This window comes from Lutjanus erythropterus, chromosome 3 (genome assembly GCF_056507025.1).
Source record: "Lutjanus erythropterus isolate fLutEry1 chromosome 3, fLutEry1.hap2, whole genome shotgun sequence".
NCBI lineage: Eukaryota > Metazoa > Chordata > Actinopteri > Lutjaniformes > Lutjanidae > Lutjanus > Lutjanus erythropterus.
Genome location: NC_139319.1, coordinates 10,208,092 through 10,230,086, shown reverse-complemented (window position 1 = coordinate 10,230,086; position 21,995 = coordinate 10,208,092). Strand labels below are relative to the sequence as shown.

The following is a 21,995-nucleotide window of genomic DNA, read 5'->3' as shown; positions in this document are numbered from 1 at the left end:
GGACCCTTGTTGCATGTCACATCCCTCTACTCCCCTTGTCTCCCCTTGTTTCCTGTCTGGCTCCATATTGTGCAACTCCCCGTAGGCTTGCAGTGGTTGTAGGTGTTACCAGTGTTACATGGTGTTTAGGCACCAATTACATTACTTATCCACCGCCCACACCGTCTAAGCATGTTATCAATTCTTAGTCGAATGACGGATGCTTCAATTATAAACTGAAAGTGTCTGCTTGGTACAGCGGCGGCAGCAGCAGAGTCGCAGGAGTCGGATTTCAAACGTAACGCTGTAGGCTAATCACAGACTAATGTGAGGTTGCTTGACAACTGGATGTGGTTGCACAGACTGAAATCCACTGGAAGAGCAATTATATGGTGCCCCAGCATAGCCAAAGAGTCGTGAGGTGCGGGCGGACATAAATGTGAATTTTCTGCTGATCAGTACATCACCATGAAGGCGTTATGGTTTGCTAATTTTGCTAAACCAAGCTAACCTTGAGAAGCAGTTGAAATTACAACCAACATGTACTTAATGTTAGCGTTATTTGACAGCTCATCTGTGGACATCAGCTAAAGTTGTTCGTGTCAGTGGGTGTAAGTGTCAGGGGTGTTTTATAGATTCGCAAGCTTAATAATCAAACAACTTCCAAAGCATTCGTTAAACCAAGCTAGCCTTGACAAGGAGCCAAAATTATAACGTGTACCTAACATTGTTATTATTATGGCTTTGTTAAATACTCAATTCTGATTGGTTATTTCTGTATATCAGACTGTTGCTATGAAGAATAGAATGTTGCTATGGAAACAGTTCTGATCATAGACTCTAGAGGAACAATAAAATCATTGCTAAATCACTAGAATCATTTTAAAAATTAATATGCTGTGTCACATTATTGATTTTTTGGTACATAACCATGGAACAAGCAGGATAACGTACAGTCATCGAGTCACTATTTTTAAATATAGCCATTTATTTTGCAATAATGACCTGCTCACTGTGCATTATCACTTCCTTAGCCTTACTTTATTCCATTTGGAGCTGGAAGTGACATCATGCCTGAGTTGATGGTGTTTCAGTACAGCAAGTTGGAAAAAACTTTTTTACACTGTGGCAATATGTCCGCATACAGTACTGTGTGTGTGACTGATTTAATGAGACACAAGTGTTGACAAACAGCTCTCACCACCATTGACGTGTGAAGAAGCCATGTTAGATTTTGAGGTCGGGTTGGGTGAAGCTCCTCCAACTTCTGAGTCAGAAATATGACTTCAGGGGAAGTTACAGTTGAAATTTAGCAAAGGATAATGTCCAGTGAATGGGTCATTGATGCCTACATCTGAATCAGAGCCTGCTGATACTCAGTACAACAGCACTACCTCTTGTGTGATACTGCTTAATTAACACATTGTTTGGCTTAAGGGAAAATCAAAGAAAAAACATATTTCATGTGCTACACCTGAATTGGCCTTTAGCTCATTTAAATGTTAAATTAATCCAAAATGTAATTTTGTGTGCACACAACATTAATTCACTGATTCACAGCCAGCAGGGCAGCTCCAGGTTCTGGTTTTTGATGATGCCTCAGATTAAAGTGTTGAGAGTGGAGAGAGTTGTTAAAGCTCTGTAACATTAAGTGAACTGTCTAAAGTCAGAGTAATAATAGGTCACTTCTTTTGCTCCAGGGGAGGCTTGGATGTGTGCTTCTTGCTCTGGGGAGGAGAGATTTCTGATCGTGTGTGTGTGTGTGTGTGTGTGTGTGTGTGTGTGTAAGCCTACCTTTGCCTTGGGCCAAGTTGCGGTTGAAGCCCAGCGGACTGACAAACTCAAAGAGGAAGACGGCGATGGCTGTGACAATGAGCAGCATCACAAACATCATCACCCAGACTGATGCACTGAAGGGCTCTGAGAGGGAGGAGAAGGAGGGAGAGAGTTAGAGAGAGGAACAAGAGAGACGCTGTGCAGGAGCAGGAGACGCATAAAAAAAAGTGAGGGACGGAGAGAGAGAGAGGCGACAGACTCAATAAAAGAGAACAGGGACGAGGGGGAGATAAAGCGAGGAAAAGATGATAGAGAAGACACAGAGAAGGGGAGAAGGGGAGACAGACGGCGTGAGAGGGGAGAGGAGGGAGGGGAGGAGAGGGAGAGTTAGTCACAGAGAGTTTGACGGAGCACATTTCCATATTTCTCATTATTCCCTTGGATGAGAGCTGAGAGAGGGAGAGGCCCGGGGCGGGGGAGATGGTAGAGGAAGGGGGGAGAGAGAAGGAGGGAGAGAGAGAGAGAGAGAGAGAGAGAGAGAGAGAGAAAGAGAGAGTGGGGGGAGACGGAGGGGGAGAGAGAAGAATCAAACTCCAAGTGATCTGATGTGCCCTGCTGTGGGCATGTGTATGTGATCTATTTGTGTGTGTGTGTGATCTGTGCATGCGTGTGTGTGTGAGTCTGAAAGTGTTTGGTGTGTAGCAGGGCAGGAGTTCAGAGAGCGGGATGAGTGCCAGAGACGCTGAACCCAGACAAATTGTATGTATGTGTGTGTGTGTGTGTGTGTGTGTGTGTGTGTCACGATATGTGTAAGTATGTGACTGCCAGGGTTAGCCAACCCTGAGAGATTGTGCACTGAGGTGCCTCTAATATGAGTGCGAGAGATACTGAACCGTCACTGATACCCTGGCCCAGGCTCAACACACTCACTCACTCACACACACACACACACACACACACACACACACACACACACACACACACACACACACACACACACACACACACACACACACACACACACGCATACATTCATACAATGAGCTTCCATATAAATACACATACAAAACATTCAACTCTGACACTTTTAGAAATACAGATGCTAAAGAGAACCATGAAGGGTTCTTCCGCTTTTCTACGTCGGAGAACCCTTTTCCACCAAATTCTCTCTGTTCTGTTCAGTATTCTTGGAACCTTGGTGCTGTCCAGCAAAAAACCCTGCATTTCCAGCAGTTTTGAGTGGAACCACTGTAATCATGATGTCATCAACAGAGGGCGGTGCACAATGTACAACAGCCTGTAGAACATGACTCGTCCACTTTGGTTCCCTCTCTTGGTTCCAGCTGGAAATCAACTTTTTGGGTTCTGAACCAAATTGTTTTTGGTGGAAATGCTCTGAACAGTTCAAAATTAGGTGCTTGAACCAGAATGGGGCCAGTCCCATGCTGATGGAAAAGGCTTACAAGTGAGGTTCTACAGAGAACCCTTCTATGGAGTAATGGTTCCACTCACAACTCTCTCTGGAGGTCCTAACCAGAACCTTTCCACCTTGTAAGGGTGCCAACAAGAACCCACCCAGGGGTTTCTACCATGAACCTTTTTTTATATTTCAAGAGTTTTATCTAGAACCCATTAGAGGGGTTAAACCAAGAACTTTTTTTATATTCCAATGGTTTTATTTAGAACCCACTGGTAGGGTTCTACAGAGATTTTTTTTTAATATTCCAAGGGTTTTATCAAGAACACACTGAGGGGGTTCTATCGAGAACATTTTTATATTCCAAAGGTTTTGCTGAGAGCAAACTGAGGGGGTTCGACAGAGAATTTTTTTATATATAGCAAGGGCTTTATGTAGAACCCACCAAGGGGGTTCTACCAAAAACTTTTTTATATTCCAAGGGTTTTATTGAGAACACATTGAGGGGGTTCTGCAGAGAAAATTTTTATATTCCACGCATTTTATCTAGACCACCAAGGGGGTTCTACCAAGAGCCTTTTAATATTCCAAGTGTTTTATCTAGAATGGAGTCAAAGGGTTCAGCCGAGAACCTTTTCATGTTCTAAGCCTTCTCTTAAGAACACATTGAAGGGTTTCAACTGCGAGGCTTTTATTAAAAATATTCCAAGTGTTCTACTTACACCCCACACAGAGGGTTACACTGAGAACCTTTTGATATTCTAAGGGTTTCATCTAGAACACACTGATGAGGGTCTACAAAGAATCTTTTTATATTCTAAAGGTTTTCCCTAGAACCCACCCAGAGGGTTCTATTGAGAACTCCCTTATATTATGGTACAAAAAACCCTTGACGAACACTAGATAAAACAGTTCTTCAAGGATTTCAACAATCCTTGAAGAACTTCTCAGCAGGGTTGTTTGGATGAAAGGGGTTCTTACTGTCACCCTTAGTCTTACAAAGAACCCTTGACAAACCCTTTCTTCAAAAAAGGGTTCTTTAGAAGCAAAAGGGAAGAACTCTTTTGGAACCCTTGTTTCTAAGAGTGTAACATACATACGGCCAAAGCACATTCATTCTCCACACATCCTCGACTCAATACACAAACGCCCCTAATATATTCCCACAGAATCACACACACTTTTTTTTTTCCCTTCTCACACACACACACACACACACACACACACACACACACACACACAAAGGCATACTGACACATGGCTTGATACACAGGGACCAACGCACGCATGGTCCAATACATCCCCTCGCTCCCCGATTCGCTCCAATGACAATACAAGACATTAGGCGAGCATGGAGGAGCGCTTCAGTTTCTAGTCATCTGAACAACTGGAGGAAGAGGAGGAGGAGGAGGAAGAGAGAGGAGCATATCAAGAATGCTTTGTCTGAGCTGACTTTTCAAAAAACAGCTGGCACACTCCGCTTCCTCCGCTCTGCTAGAAATATTAATGTGCTCTGGGTGTTGAGGCCCAGATAAAGTCAGGGTACAAGTGGAATTTGGCCAGCATATACTGTCTGAATAAAATATTCCATTTTATGTGCGGGATTTTGCCAACATGTATGCACCTCCCTTTTTTCTGCTCCTTCCTCCGTCACTGGGGGACAGACAGTGGAAAAAAAGAAAAAAGAAAAACGAAGAGTGTAAATTTATGGCTAAGGGTGACAAAAAGAAAGATGGATTTACCGAGGAAGGCAGAAGGGGAGACCGTCCCGTTGCTCCGAGACACCATGACGCTGATGCCCGTCTCCACAAAGGGCACAGAGAAGTCAATGACCTCTGACCTCTCCTCGTTGATGGTCAATGAACCGACCGCCATCACTGCCTTCTTGTACACCACCTGGCAGACGGAGAGAACGATAGTTACGGTGAACGTGTGACTCACTACCTTCACCGACAGCAATAAATACAGTGAGGTCTGTAAATATTTGGACAGACAATTCTTCTTTGATATGTCCCGCCTGTTTTTTGGTTTTGGTTGTGAAATAACACAGTGACTGAGGGTATAAGCGCAGAATGTCATCTATACTTGGAGGGCATTTTCAGCCATATCAGATAAAAAGTAAAAATACAGCTGTCTTTTTCATAGTGCCACCGTTTCTGGGCGTCTGGATGTATCCTGACAGTTGGAGATTCTTCCTATACAGATGTCATTTTTAGTATGAAGTAAAATGTTATGGTTTTTTTTAGATTTAATTGTCTGAAGGCTTCCAGCGGTCGGTTCTCATAAACATTACCACAATCTATGGATCATATTGTCAGGTTCCATTATCAGACGTTTTATGTTTGTGTTTCAACCTTTAAGGATTTCACTGTGGCGGCACTTAGCTTTAATTTAATCTGACTGAATGAATCATTTCCAAGAAAAGATAAACGATAGCGATCAAATAAGCCTCGAGGCATCCAGCTCCTGTTGTGGAGCTTCGCAATCTGTACTCTTAAATACTTAAATAAGAAATATTATTGATCTACAGGTGTATAATTAAAGAGTGTGACTTAATGATGACAGATTAGCTTTCTGTGGCCATCAATTTTGAAAACGTAAACCTTATCTTACCCAGACAGAAACATTAATGATATAAACAAACTCTTAAAGGCATCACAAACTGTTCGAAATCCAGAAATGTTTTGATGCACTGACGATGACAGAATGTAATGGTTGTTTATTTGTTATTATAATGCTTAGAAAGTGGCTTCCTCTGTCTCTAAAGCTTGGAAAAAGATGGTTTATTTGTTCAGTGTTATTTTAATTTATGCTGCTACTTCACTTTATGGTCTATTTTTCAAAATAATGGTGTCTTGCAAGCCTGTTTGGGCTGAGAATATTTTATTTGGGCATGATACAATAATAAAGACATCAAATCAATAGTCTAGTATATCTATCTATCTGTCTGTCTGTCTTGTTAGAACCTTACAAAGTTTCAACTTAGAACCCAACATCTCTGAAAAGGTTCCACTGAGAACTCCATATAAGAGGTTCTACAGAGAACCCTTCTTTGGTGTAATGGTCCCACCTCTCTAAAGATTCTGTCCAGATATTTACACCCTCTACACCTGGTTGTGCCACTCAAGAGGTTCTACAGATCCAAGGGTTTTATTGAGAACACACTGAGGGTTCTACAGAGAACCCTTTTTTATATTGTAAGGGTTTTATCTAGAACTCACCCAGAGGGTTCTAACAAGACCCTTGGTTATATCGTTATACTCCCAGGATATTATCTAGAACCCACCAAGGTGGTTCTACCAAGAACCTTTTTGTATATCAAGGGTTTTATTGAAAACACACTCAAGGGTTTCTACTGAGAACTTTCTTTTATTCCAGAGGTTTTATCTAGAACCTGACCAGGGGTTTCTACCAAGAACTTTTTTTTTATATTCCAGGGGTTTATAAAGAACACTTTAGGGGGCGCTAACGAGAACCTTTTTATATCTTTTCATATTCCTCACATGCCGAACAAGCGATTGTATGTAAAACATAAACCCTTTAACCTTTTAACTTTTAAAAAAAACAATGATATAAACAAACTTTTTAAAGCATAAAACTATTAAAATCCAGAAATGTTTTGATGCACTGACGATGACAGAATGTAATGGTCGTTTTAATTCTTAGAAATTGGCTCCCTCTGTTTTTAAAGCTTGGAAAAAACAATCAGGATGGTTTATTTGTTTGGTAATATTTGTAATTTCCATTGCTATTCAGGTTAATGGTCTATTTTTCAAAATAATGGTTTCTGGTAAGCCTGTTCCGACTGGGGATATTATTAGTGTGTGACACAACAATAACGAAAAAAAATAAAATAAAATAAAACATCTGGTATATTTTTATCTATGTATCTAAGCATCTATCTATCTTACTGTCTGTAGTGATAGCAGCTCTCAGTTTTGTGTTTTAAGGTTTAGTGGCTGACATATTTGTTTACCATCGGGTCACAAATTGCAGCTCTAAAGGATAAAGTCAGGCCATATTTCATATTTTTCTTAAAGTCCACAAAATCCCATGAAAAGACCAAAACCAACAATGAATTGATTCTTCTAACACGCATTGTCTCTGCATCCAGCGCCTGATACGGCTCTGTCCTCTGTGCCACAGACCTCCATTGTTGTCTAAAAACTATTAAAAACACATCAGTGAAACAACAAATGGGCTTAAGGCTGAGTGCCAAAGACAGGGCAGGGAATTTATATGGCATTTGTTCACAATAAAAAAACACAGAGAATAACTCCGGCCATATTCTATAATGATTATACTTAATAATAATTCCACGTAGAGTCCAGCTGTATGAGGGAACAAGCAGTACTGACAAAATAAAGACAGGTGGGAACATGGAATTGAACCATTTATATATTGTGCCTTTTTCACTGGTTGTGAAAACGGTCTCAATTTATTACTGATGCCTTTATGTGACTTACATAAGTTAATGAGACCATCTGCGAAAAGATTGGCCATTTCTATAAAGTTACTCTTAATGTCAGCCGCTGGGTTGGATTCTCTGTGAAATCAGATGAAACGAGACTGCGTTTTCATTTTCCCTGACAAAGTTACAGTGAGTAATACATTAAAAAGAAACATGGGGAGATTTTTTCTATTTTGGTAATTTTATTTTTGGCATTATATTTTATGGTTATTGAAGTGGAAAATCAACAGTTCCTTGAAACTTTAATTATTAGTAATGTAAAGAAATAGTTTGACATTTCTGTATGCTTATATTCTTTCTTGCAGAGATTTATATAAGAGGATCAATAACACTCTCATAGGAAGACACAGTGTGGGTGAGGACTTGATTCTGATTGGTTGCATGGTGTCCAATAATTCCTGTTAGTGGACACCTACTAAGTAGCACTACGTAGTTCCAGTTCACCGTTCTGAATTAATGCAGGGGCTACATAGTATTAGCCTGTTTCTAAGATGAGTAACCATGGCAACAGGGATGCAGCTAAAGCTCCGTTTACAATTTAGTGACAACACGTTAACAAGCCACCGGAAAGTGACTCAAACACAAGCTGCAAGAAGTGCTCTGTGCCTTAATACTCTGTATCACATCAGCAACCGTCTCACATCCTGCGTTGTCAACTCGCCACTACAGACTGCAGCCAACAGTAGCCGTTATTGATTTGGGGACAGTGACATGGCTGGATGGCTAGCTAGTCTTGTTGTCAAACTTACTGTCAAATCACATTTACCGTTTGTCAACCGTACACAGCGTCATTGACTTTGTATCTTGCCAAAGGCTTCTGTGAGCTACAAATATCTCCCGCTGCCAAGTCGTATCCAAGGTTCCTCTTTTTTACTGGAGTAGTGAGCAACATTTACGTTGCATTAGAACCCTATATACTGTTCCAGGGTTCGTGAGTTATGGCTTGTGAAAAATGTTGACATGATGACAAAATGCATAAAAATTCAAATCAACGGTCTTGGGAATCATCAGGAATTAATGGATGGTGGGGAGGCCAGAATCGTCAAACATGCAGCAGAGTTTACTTCTTAGTCATCTTGTTAAAAAAAAAAAAAATACAGAAAGAATTACAGGCAGATGGACAGGATGACTATGTTTTTAGATTACCTGGTTACACAACTGACTACTAAAAAGTTCTCTTTGTCATGCAAATTTCAATGCTTGTTCATTGTATTTTGTCTACCTTTGTGTCTCTGTCTGTAACTTTGTGTTTTTGCTGCTGACCGTCTCGGCCATGTCTCCCTTGAAAAAGAGATTCACCTGGTTAAATAAAGGTTAAGTCAAAATAAAAAAGCTCTACAGATGTAGGGTCGATTGTTGTGCTGTTGGACAGATCCAGGCTCGATGTTTCTGCCTGTTTCCAGTCTTCATGCTAAACTAAGCTTCATTTTCACTGCACGAATATGAGAGTGGCATCAATTTTTTATTTTAACACCCAACTCATTTATAAATGTATTTTCCAGTAATTCAGGGAAACAGACTGATATGTCATTGTAGCAAGGGACAGATGGGTACCTCTCCAACCATGCCGTTCCACACGTTGTTGATCTTCTTGCCGTGTTTTCCATTTGTGACCAGGTAGAGGTCGTAAGTAAACTTGACGTTTCTTGCTATCTTCTTCAGAATATCAATGCAGAAACCTTTGCAGCACTGCTTGATGTAGGACCCTCCTGATGTGCTGTTACTGCAACATACAGAAACACACACACAGGTACAAAGACAATTAAGTCATTTTTTTTATATTACAGACATTATCAGTGTTATACAGGCGAGTGTGTGAAGTGTGAGTGTAACTGTACTCCTGCAGCCTGCTCGCTTCACATCTGGTGGTTCCATCAAACTGTAAAACTAGAATTATGACAGTGCAGAGCAACCATAAATACAGCTGAAGGGCAGAGAGAGCTTGTGCGGTGTGTGTGAGTTAGTGTGTGTGTGTGTGTGTGTTTCCCTTAGTGCCTGAAAACACAGGGGTACTGAGCAGATGCTGCCGGGCTTTAAATAGAGCTGGGCTGTGCAGAACAACCAACCCACATGATTAAAATATCAGCTGTCCTTCCCCTCGTCTCTTTCCTCATTCCTTTACGCTGTCCTCTTCTCCCTCCCTCCCTCCTCTGCGTTTCTCTGATTCTGCCCGTGAGGAGGTACCTCTCCGAAACTCGCAGCCTACCTACACACATACAGTACCGCAGCCACACGGGCAGGATGCAGAGAATGGAAACGGATGTTTAAGTAAACTTTTCTGACAGCCGTCCCCGAGGAGCTCGGAGCGGTGAACTAAACTGAATTGTTGGATCAAATGATTCTCATAATCTATTAAACCCTACCAGCATTTTCAAAAGTATTCTCATGAAAACTTAATTCCGTTCCCATGTTAGTCATCTCAGATGTATATGGATTGGAACAGTAACTCTGTGACCTTTTTACTTTCCATTTCAATTGACTCCAATTCAAGAGAAAGTTAATAAAGAACTGAGGGATTCATATGCAGAGAACAACTGTCAAAGAACTGAACCATCAAACGATCAAAAGAGCTTTCAACAGCCGGCGACTGTACGCAGATGATGTAGTGCTTTTTACACGAGCAAAAGACATTAAAGAAGCCTCCACATCTGCTTCTAACATCTGCAATGATGCACATTCAAGACTGGCTCACTAAATCATGTCTCTAAACAAAAAACTGTGGCGTGTATAATATTTACAAATCAACAAGAAGAGGTGGAGCATTTTTATGTGTTCCTGAGAGAGAGAGGACGAAGTTGACACTGCAAATGAGCTCCTGGGGTCGCCCAAACATGTTTGGGTAGGAGCGATTCATGCGTGTACACAAAAATCACAAAAACAAACAAACTCTGACGTGTTTCCAGCCAACTCTCTGACTCTGCGACAAAGGCTTAATGCCAAAATGTGTCCGAGTTTGTTTGTTTTGAAGTCCACACCATGGCAATAAAGGCATTTTAATTGTTTGAGTGCCTTGGAGGTTTTTTTTTTTTCCGTATCTTGAGTCACATTGGATTCTACGTCAACCTTTAGTGGCTATATCTGAAAACTGATGTCGATGCCCAAACTCTGAGAATATGTCTGTACTTGTTTTTTTTTTACAGCACCATTAGTACCGGAGGTGCCCGAGGTGCAGTTCCTCTGGACATGACAGGGACAGCATAAATGCTTACAAGTGCTGAAATCTGCTGTTAAATGCCAGAGGAAGGAGAAGGAGACGTCTACCAGCACTGAAGAACAAGATAGCGACATGTGCAGCTGAAACAACAGCTCCACCTTCCAGTGCGCTTTGTAAGCTCAGCTAATTAATCATCAAAACATGACAAAATATATTAAATCTTGAAACTGTGGCCTAAAAAGACAGCATAGATCTACAGATATGTAGCACTATTCTGTTAAAGTTAACTGTTAAAATATAAAGGGAAAAAGAGGGAGAGAATGAGAGAGAAAAAAGCAACAGACTTAATGTCTGAGTAGAAATCTCTTTTGCATTACTTTCCAGACATGGCATCATGCTCTCCTGACAGTGATTTGTGGCAGGCTCAGTTAATCTCCCCCTCAGTCTTTTGTCCTAGAAGCTCAGAAGACTTTTTTTTTAATTTCAGGTGGCAAAGAAAAGCAACAATGGCTGAATTTTACTCTTGTTTTTGCTTTGTTTTTTCCCAGACCTGATCTTTTTTTTTTTTTTTTTTGCATACTGAGTAGTCACTTTTCAATAAAGATATAAAGATATAAAAGTATTTAACAAAAAACATCTCTTATTTCATCACTGTAACATTCTGGACAAATATAACTTGTTGAGCTTTGAGAATTTTAAAAATGCTTGTTTTATGTATGAGGCCTCTCATGGACTGGCTCCTCTGCCTTTGAATTAATTCATTAAACAGTGGTATTGGCTGAGGCGTACCATATTTGGACAAACTATGTGAAACTAATTATTGGAAAGGCCTATCGCTTGCAATAACGGAGTGCCTTACATATCCCACATTTTAAAACCCATCTCAAACAATGGCTTAACGCAAACCAGTGTTAATTTACATGTCAATTTTGAACTATGGCAGCTCTGAGCAGTCAGTATAAAAGCTGCACTGACTCCCACTGTAAATTTAGATAACATAACAGCGCCCTGAGTGAACATAATGCCCTTGGTAAAAAAAAAGTGACTGGGTTGCTGGAGTAATTTTTATTTTAGTGGAAAATGGGCAGGTGGTAAAATCATGGTTTGGAGTTATTTTGAAATTATTTACAGAATAATGCATCATCTTTTTAAAGGGCAGTTTCACAGTACATGATATATCAACATTTGACCCAATAAATATAACTATATATTAGTAATTTGCCCTCATACTGTATGTATGAAACAACTGTGTTATAAAAAGAAGAGCGTGTGTTTGAAGACATGTAGTATGCTTAATGTTAATGTTAATCACAGGTTAATAGATGTTTCCTCCAGGATTATCAGTTAGGAAATTCTAGAGAACACTCAAGTAATGCATTATGACTAATAATGCATTACTAATATGACTGGATGACTAATATATGACTAAAACTAAATGGGCATTTTAGTCAAAAGGCTAAAACTAAATAAACATTTGCTGTCAAAATTAACACTGTGATCAACTCTTTACCATGTATTTTCTTTTTGTACCTGTGTATTGTATATTTGTGTTTGTACATTGTCACTTGTAATGTCTAATGAGCAATTACAGATGTAAAGTAGCATCCCTGCTAAAATCTGTCAGGTTCACTGCTTGTATTTTTATACTCATGTTCACTGTCCCCATCGAATAAACAAAGTAAAGGAACTGTATCTGTGCGTGTGTGTGAATATGTGTCTGAGATGGACAGTATAGTATACATACATACGTGCGTGAGCCTACGTATGTACAGTATGTGCCCCAGGTGTTCTAATGCACACATATACTGTATACATTAGTTTTGCCCAGCTGAGCCCTCTCTGTGTCCTTATGTCACTATGTAAACACACACACACACACACACACACACACACACACACACACACACACACACACTGAGCAACAACAACAACGGACTCCCAGAGATGCGCACGCAGTACATCTGTTTGATCCATGTCATACTTTTGTAACAACAAACACACACAAACAAAATGGGAGTAGTGGCTGAGTCGAGTGTAGCACTTACGCATGGTTGGATGTATGCACGCATACATGTACGCATGAACGGCTGGACACAGAAGCAGCAAATATGACGTAAATGAAGGTCGAGAAGAGACTAGTCATCTTGGCCTGTGACCGCTCAAGATGTCCTCAGCGATTGTGTTGGACAAAGGTTGAGAAATCGGGTCACAAAGTTAAAACTTTCCGTGCGCTGTGATTCATATGTCTAATTGTCCGTGCCTGTGCTGCTGCGTTGTCATGACTACATGGATGAGAAACTCAGTGGTTGTTGTGTTGCATCTCCTGTCTGTCTTCTCAAGTCCATCTGACAAAATCTGAAAAGCTCTTAATATGGTGGATTCTGTTTGTTAAGAAAAAGTTAATAAATCTTCAAAGAAAGTAATTACAGTTGAGTTTTTTTGTGCTTCCCCTGTGACTGTCCTGTCCTATCTTATCTTATTCTCTTCTATCCTAATTGCTATCCTGAAAAATATAACTATTTTCTGCTGTCTGATTAAAATTTTGACATTCATTGAAAATGCAACAATAATGCTGTCAGTCATGAGTTGAATATAATGAATAAATGGATTTTAGTTGTGCATTTGGACTGTGATGTGGCCAAGTGATCAACCAGAGGCACAATACAGATACAGTCTAGAGCAAGGGACAAATAAACCTGCAGCAATTATGATTAATGTTTATGTATTCTGAATTGGCTGTATACAGATGAGCTCAGATATGAGCTAAATTGCAGACATTAGCAGAGAGAAACAAAGCTGCCTTGTCTTGTCATGGAAAGGCTCTCACTGAGGTGTCCATATATAACAGATAATTGGAGCAAAACCTGAGACGTCAAGGAATCCAAAGGAAGTTTCTTTGAGAAAGTTTTACTTTTTGTGAGTGTTTAAGAAATAGCTCTGCATTGTTTACACACTCAAAAAGGCCAGCAACATATTTCAGCCACCGTGAAAATGCCTTTTAAGTTTTTTCAAAGGGAAAAGTCCACTGTATTGTTTGACGTGTTGACAGAAAGCTGTAAAGCTTTCTGCAGGGCTGATTTTAAAAAGCATAGATCATACATGTAGATCTACATTGAACTGCTCTAAATGAAAGCTAAGTTGATCTATAAATGTTAAAGGGACAGTTCACCCAGAAATAAAAAATACATATCTTTCTTCTTGCCTGTCATGCTATTTATCTATATTGATTGTTTTGGTGTGAGTAGCTGCGTTGAAGAATTGTCTGCTGTAGAGATGTCTGTCTTCTCTCAGATATAATGGAACTAGATGGCACATTGTGGTGCAAATACATTTGAAAAACTCAGCAGCAATGTGAGTCTCTTTCCAGAAATCATGACCCGGTTACTCCAGACAATCCACAGACCTTGTTGTGAGCAGTTTCACGAAGGAACTATTTTCTCTCTACCAAATGACACCCATTAACTGTATCGCCACACAGAAGGAAGTATGCATCACGGACATGAGGTCACTGCTCAGCTGAGGAGGACATGGTTTAAGATAGCACTCAGCCTCACTAAATGTCAGGAACAACTATTTGCCATGTAATGACTTACTAGAGTAATGGTATCCTATTTGTGTGTTGTTATCTGAGCTTCTCTGTTTATCCATCCAGCTGCACATGCATGTTAGTGCACATCGGCGGTTAAATTTCTCATATCACAGCTAAATAGTAAAACACTAAAATATGCTTCTGAACGCTACTTTTTGAAACAAAAATAGGCAATGAACTAACATTCTTGAGCAGTATTTAACTAACACTGTCTAGTTTGTAGGGCTGGTTGCCAAACTTTTATGGTACTGATCGAATTACGTCAGTACTATTGAGGATCAAAAAATGCCTTGTGACTCAATATCAAATTCCAGTAAGTAAGGAGTTTTGACAGTTATTTATGCATTTTATACAGTTCAGTACTGTACAGATATTCCATCAGATTCTTCATTTTAGTCCCGTTATCCAGGTGGAGTAAAATACTCAGAATAAAATGGATTTTTTGAAAATTGCTATAGGTGAAAAGTATTCAGGCACCAGTTTCGAGGCCAAAGTAACACATCTGTTATCAGAAACATTTGAACGATACCCATCCCTACTATTCTAGGCAGTTTGACCTGAGTTTTGGGAGCCCCCGTTGAAAATTGGACCCAATATGGCAGCTGTCTGGTCACAATATTTCTTACATTACAGCTCAGCGATACTTTATAATGTTTCTAAAAACATTTTAAGCAAGAAATAGGCATTAGGGACAAACATACAGAGCAACATACAGAGACAGTGAATGTTGCTTACAGCAGTTTTAATGTTTAGCCTCTTGTCTATGAGTAGATGCACACAGATATTTCTGTGGCTGATGTCTCCAAAACGTGACAACTCAAACCGAAGATGGATAAATAGCACTACACGTAAAAGAAAAAAAAAAGTATTTTTGATTTGGGGGTGAACTGTCCCTTTAATCTGTGTAAAACTATGTTATATACATATGAAATTTAGTTTGTGATATCAATTCAAATCACTCTCATCAAATTTACTTGGTATCAGGATGATTTAAGCCAGTCAGCCCACTGCTATTGTTGTAGCGGAGAAAGTGATATGTATGCAGTGAGGTGGTGAGTGGGGAGGTGAAAAAAATGATTATATACCTAAAAAATAATCACATTTGAAGAAGAAGCACAACAAAGTCAATTTGTGCAATACTTCCATTCCATTAGCTGATGCTGTTATCGGCAGCGACTTAGTACACTGATAGCAGATAACAAAATATTCCTGAAGTGATCGTGTCAGATAAAGAAATGCTAAAAATAAGAAGAGAAAAGTCTCAGTAAACAAATACAAGGGATGTTTTTTAAATAGCAGGTGCAGCGAGGGAGTATGGGAAATGGGGGCATTTAAGGGAAAGAGGCATTTTTCTCAATAGAAGGTATGGAGGAATACTGCTGTCCCGGCTGGAGTGGGAAGGACATTTCACTATTGAAGAGCTGCAGAGAGAAGAGTCAAGGCCAGGTGAGGCGATGAGGTAGCTGCCGCAGGGAGTGGAGAGCTAAGTGGCCGGTTGTAGCAGACCACAGAGCCCCGGCTGGCGGGTACGGATAGACCGTACCCTGCAGATATGCACGTGTGACTCCCTGAGGAGCCTTGAATGCCAAGACCAGAATTTAGAATTTGATATGAACAGCCACCGGCAGTCAGTGGGGAGAGAGAGGGGGAGGGGGGGGACGATACACGTGGGGTGGTGACAAAGGGGAACTTGGGGAGGTTGAAGACAGGGCAGGTTTGCAGCGTTCTGGATGGTTTGTAGCTGCTGAACAGAATACTTTACGAGCCCGGCTTGGTGGGAGCTGCAGCGGTCCAGATGGGAGATGACAAAAAGGTTGGGCAGCGTCCCACATGAAACATCTTTTCATTTTTCTGTCTCCAGGTTCAGCCGAGACTGGGATTTATTTATTTATTTATTTGCAGGGTTTTGCTTTTTTTTGCAGGGACACTCACAGTCCCAGACATAGTTGTAAATATATAGAGTTAACCAAAAGGCTTGTGTTTATGCCCCGTAAATAAACCAACAAAGACCATAAAGACTGGATTCTTATATCTTATAAGTATTGTAAGACTTTACAGTATAGCACTGAAATATATTACGAGAACACTCTATCCAGATTTATGTGGTTCCAGTTCCTTTCTTTAAAATTTAAAGAATTTTGCAATTGACCTGAAGTCTTTTCGCTCCATGCTCTAATATCAGTCAACCTTGGTCAACTTTCTTCTTTCCTGTTTCCTGTATTTAGATATGCTATGTGCTAGGCTTGTCCATGCTGAAAATAAAACGACATTTTGAAAATAAAGAACAAAGATGTTGATGGGGGGACCTGTAAAAGCAGCTCTCTTAAGTCAGCTCATGTTTGCAAAAAGCTAGCTAACTAGCTAGCAAATGTACATCAATCACTAGCTAGCTAGTTAGCTAGTGTTTTGCTCTGTAGAAAAATGCTAGATCACTAAGCTACGTCAATCGTTAGCTTGCATTACATCTGACAGCTAATGTTAGCAAAAAGCTAGCTAACTAGGTAGCGAACTGATTCAAGTTACATACGCATCTTTTTTTCTTCCATTGATATTATGTTTGCAACATTGACATGCCAGTTGTTAACAACAAAATGGCAAACCACAAACAAAAACTAACAGAAACTTTTTCAGTTTCTGTTTTTCACAGTTTTCACAGTTCCTAGTAATAGCTTTCTTGCTTGCTACTAGCAGTATTTTGATCAAATACCTATCACTAGCAATTACATTTTCTTCTGCCAGGTACCAAGCTTAGTCAACTATTATTGGACCAGAGAGCGAAAAGGGCAGGGACTTAGGATGAATTTAAAGCTTGAACCAACTGGTTAAATTTATCGTTGATTAATCTGATAATTATTTATTCAGTTAAATGATTAATTGTGCATGTTCCAAAAACTTGAAAAGGCAGCACATCTCAAGTCTTCAAGTCAAAATAAACACGTGCGTTTTGGCACAGAGCCTTCTTCAAAGCGTTTGCAGTACTATTCAAGTTAAATCAGGTAATATTGTACATACAAGGACAGAGGAAGTACACAGCTGAGGGTTGGATCCAGTCATTTAGGAACCAATCGGTTTTCTTTTCCAGCGCTTACAGGGATACAGGGACCAATCACAGATAACCCTACTACATACAACATGAAGTTTCAGAAAATACTACTGAATGAAAATAAAGAGACACATCCTTCAATTATAATCTTATCTGTCTCATCTTAAAAAGCATTTTAAGCTAAAGTCATCATTGAGTATCCAAAACATTTCTTTCTGGGCCGGTTCCTTTAGAGCATCCCCTCCTCTAGTCGGCATCATGACTTTCTCAATCCCACCGAATTTTAATGAAGAGGGTGAACCATGATTTGCTTCAGCATAATGTTTTGCAATTGCATAATCCACGTTGCCTGTATGGACAGGCAACATGGAGACGGATAGTGTCCTTGAGGAGGATGGATGAACTAAGTAATTGTTTGGTCTATGTCAAAAAAATAATGAAAAGTCAGACAAGGAAATATTTGGTATTTGACGTTAACATTATTCCATTATCAAAATAGTTTTCAAACAATTTCCTGTCCATCAACTAAAATATTAAACAACTAATTGTTTTAGCTGCACAACCTTAAACGACTCTTTGGAAATTTCAGTAAGAGAAATTCAAACCATATAAATTATTTAAAGTATACAAGTTCAGTGGTATTTAAATTTCAACATTAAGCATTCAGTAGTGGTTAAATTCAACAATTAAACATTCAGTGTGTAGGCGGGATGTGATGTTGGGGGCTCTACTGGCAGAATATGTCATAAATTGAATGTTCATTATGTTAGAATGAGACGTTTATATCTACAGAGGGCGCAGGGCCTCTTCTGTGGAGGCCGCCATGTTGAACCACCATATTTCTACAGTAGCCCAGAATGGACAAACCAAACACTGGGTCTAGATGCCACTTTTTGGCAAGTTTCTTGGCCACCGTAGCTTCTCCTACACACTTGGGTGATATGGTTATAATCTACATAATGCTACATTCCACTAAATCTTACAAAATCATCCTGTAAGTGTTGAGTTGCAGTTGTACATTCTGTCAAAATTCTGTCAGCCTCTTTTAACTTCCATACCTGGCAGCATTTAAATAATGTAGGTACTCTTGAATTATATTAAAAAAGAAAGTAGAATAAATAGTAATGAAGCATGCGGGAAATTAATAAGATGAATGCTAATGTTTATAGACAATATGTACTCCAGAGGGAAACAATAAGCAGCATTACTAATTAGTAACTGTAACATTTAAAACAAGCAACACGTTCAGTACATCTAAAACAACGCATGAATCACACTGAATTAATGGAACAATGAAACAAAGACCACAATGGGAAACATAAGCAATTACAGTGGTAGCAGAAACAAAAATCAAGTGCAACGACAGATTGGCATTAGCAAGCTGACAGCAACAGAGAGCAATTAATTATTAATGCTGACAGAACTGATTATCCACGAACCAAATGAGAACTACTTCGCCGGTGTGTGTGTGTGTGTGCGTGCGTGTGTTTTAAACTCTCTGACAGAAGTTGGGATAGAGTTTTACTTTTGTACAACAGTGACAAATAACACAAAACAGTAAGTAGTGTGTGGGAGAATCACTGATGTACATCTTAGCTGACATGTAGAAGAGTTATATATGAATCTGAAAGTAGCTACGCTGAATTTGATTCGAATACAAATACATGTATCTTTTCTCTTGGGGCTACACAAGAGCTATTTGTGTCGGTAAAGAACATGTATGTAGTGACAACCAGCGGTGGAGGAAGTATTCAGATCCTGTGAAAACACTACACAAGTCCTGCATTCACAAGTGTCACAAGTAAAAGTACTCATTGTGCAGTAAAATGGTCCCTGTCAGTGTTTTACTATTACATATGATGCTTTTGGATTAATAGTACTGCTGCATTAATGTGCATGTATTTTCTTGCTGTAGATGTTTATGGTTGAGCTAATTCTAAATACTTTATATAGTGTTGGGTACTTTAATCTGCAGCAATGCTTCATCTTCTATAGGATCATCACTAGGGGTGGGGGAAATTTCCGATTCTTAGATGCATCGCGATTCGGACGTGGACGAATCTGAATCGATTCACAAACGTCCAAATTTCGATTATTTAAATCTGTTAATTAAAGTGATACAGAAGCTTCTAAATAATGTGGAACTAAGAAGCGCGGTACGCGTCATCGCCGGGACACTTTGGGACGCGCACCTGGAGCGACACGTGCACAGCGGAAAACAAACATGGCCGACCGGCAGCCACCTCGCCATGAGGTCCGAACAGCTCCTTCTAATTTAAAAGCAGCCGCGTGGAAACACTTCGGCTTCTACAACGTCGACGGCGGAAGCGAACTGGACAAGAGCCACGTTATATGTAAGTTGTGTCGAGCTAAAATAAAATACTTTGGCAACACAACAAACATGAGAAGCCGTAACTCGATTCCACCCAACGGAGGAGTCGGGGAGACGGCAGGCTGCTGTTGCTGCGGCTACTAGTGGCTACTGTTGGTACTTTCCAGTTTGCACATATTTCCAATAGTTTAATAAAATATAATCGAAATGAATTCTTATTACAAATGCGCTGTTTTTAAAAATTGCAAGTGACGAATGCTTATTCAGTGAGACAAAAAGAAATGTGTTTGTGAAAAAGTGCATCAATATACATAAAGATGCATCAATAATCGTTTTATAATCGAATCGTAGCCCCTGAATCGTAATCGTAATCGAATCGGCAGGTGCCCAAAGATTCCCACCCCTAATCATCACATGTTTGTAGTGTGGCTGGTCTGTGAGAACCACGTTGACTTTTCACAAAGTCAGAAAAATAGCTTTGTGTTGATGCATTTTCCAGCTGATCCCAGAGGGGTTTGAAAGAGTCCATCTATTTTATAAAGTAGGAAAATTTCCTCAACCAACAAAAGGAACACTTAAAGGAGAAATATGTCAGAACCAAGCGTTCAAAAATGAGTATTGCAGTCCAAACAGCGAGTTGGAGCCATATAAGATGTATTAAATAGATTGAATTCTTATTTATTAAACAAGCTGTGATTCAATTTAGTTATTTCCCTCCGTTCCCTCCTCAGGAGACTTGAAGCTCAGGCAGGTTGTCTGCAGGCTGCAGGGACATTGAACAAGAGCCCAAGACAAGCGCAACATTTTAATTGGACAACGACAAGCAACAAGTTTTGCACTGTAAGTTGATCAAGTGCTTGTAACTGTCAGTTGTCTGTTGATGTAAAGCTAAACCCAACAAAAGGCCACTGCTCCAAAAATACACACTCTGGCCAGACTCCACTAACATATCGCTCAATTTAAACATGTAAAAATGTACTTCTTCTAAAACTATTACTGATGATTTCTTACGACTCATAAAAAGATACTTACTCATTCAGCGAACATTCAGCATTAATTTCAACTTGAATAGTGCTGAGTTTGTGAGTTTGAACTTGTGTTTCAGCTCTACCTGGTGCATATATTACACTGTCAGCCACATACATTTGGATTCCAGTCTGGAGGACAAACAGATGATGAGTCATTATTATATAAAGTAAAGATGAGTGGGCCCAGTGTACATCCTTATAGAACAAAAGTGGACAAGCATAGGGCGACTGATTGACAATTATCTTCTAAGACAAATGGAGACCGGATTGAGATGTGTGATTCTCTTCTTTTTCTTTTTCGACTGAAAAGAGTGAGAGCAGATCTAATGGAGTGTCAAATGCCTTCCTGAGATCAAGAAGCAACTTTGCTACTTTATCCACCTGAGATTTAACTTATCCGAGGAACAAACGAGTGCCTGTCTCTCCTCCAGTAACACCTCCAGTTCAGGGATTGTCAGCCCTTTCTTCCTAACTTTGAGTGGCTTTTAAATGGCTCTTGAGCAGTGAGTAGGTGCTGTTCATATTGAGTGTGCCATCCACTTACTCTTTGACGTGCTTGCGGCAGGGCACGGAGTTCCTCATGCACGTGCCGGTGAGGATGTCCACGTTGTCGACAATGACGAAAGGTTTCTCCTCTAGGGTGACGATGGAGAGGTGGTTTTCATCTGCGTCCTCGTCCCCGTAGGAGTTATACCGTGGCCAAACTGGGAACATCAGTGATAACGTCCCGTTCTCCCATCGACCCATCTGCGCATGAGCAGACGCACATAAACAACATCAGTTATAGCCATCTTAAAAGGGACAGTTCTGATTATTGGATGCGAGGTTGTATGAGGTGCTTATCGATAATTAGTGTATTATCGACAGTAGATGGCGGTCAACATGCCTCCAGTTTGGAGACGCAGAGAGGAGCACCAGCGTGGAAGCAAAGTAATGAAGTGCTGTGGACAGGAGCAGCAGTAAAACATATTTTAGCCACTTAAAAAAAGGTCCACCTAAAAAGTCAGCATCAGTTTCGGTGCATATTTTCACTGCTTTCCTTTACCTGACAGGAAACCACCGTTATATCTCCAAACCAACCAAACTCCATAGATGAAACTAATAATTTTACTTTGCAGAACACAAGGGTCGCTGTTTTTGGTCATTTCCGCCCCCCAGGCCAGTAGTTTGAGACCTCTGTGTTATTGTGTGGCTTTGGTGAAAACC

General features: G+C 40.0%; 1 protein-coding gene across 1 annotated transcript in view; it reads right to left on the bottom strand.

The window, feature by feature from the left end:
- Positions 1-21,995, bottom strand: part of grin2ab (glutamate receptor, ionotropic, N-methyl D-aspartate 2A, b) — a 170,196-nt gene that overhangs the window by 17,876 nt on the left and 130,325 nt on the right. Inside the window, exons 10-13 of the mRNA XM_084714951.1 lie at positions 21,334-21,536; positions 9,198-9,366; positions 4,915-5,068; positions 1,774-1,899 (exon numbers count right to left, since the gene is read on the bottom strand). Of these exons, the coding sequence (XP_084571077.1) occupies positions 1,774-1,899; positions 4,915-5,068; positions 9,198-9,366; positions 21,334-21,536 (652 nt within the window). The remainder of the gene's footprint in view (positions 1-1,773; positions 1,900-4,914; positions 5,069-9,197; positions 9,367-21,333; positions 21,537-21,995) is intronic.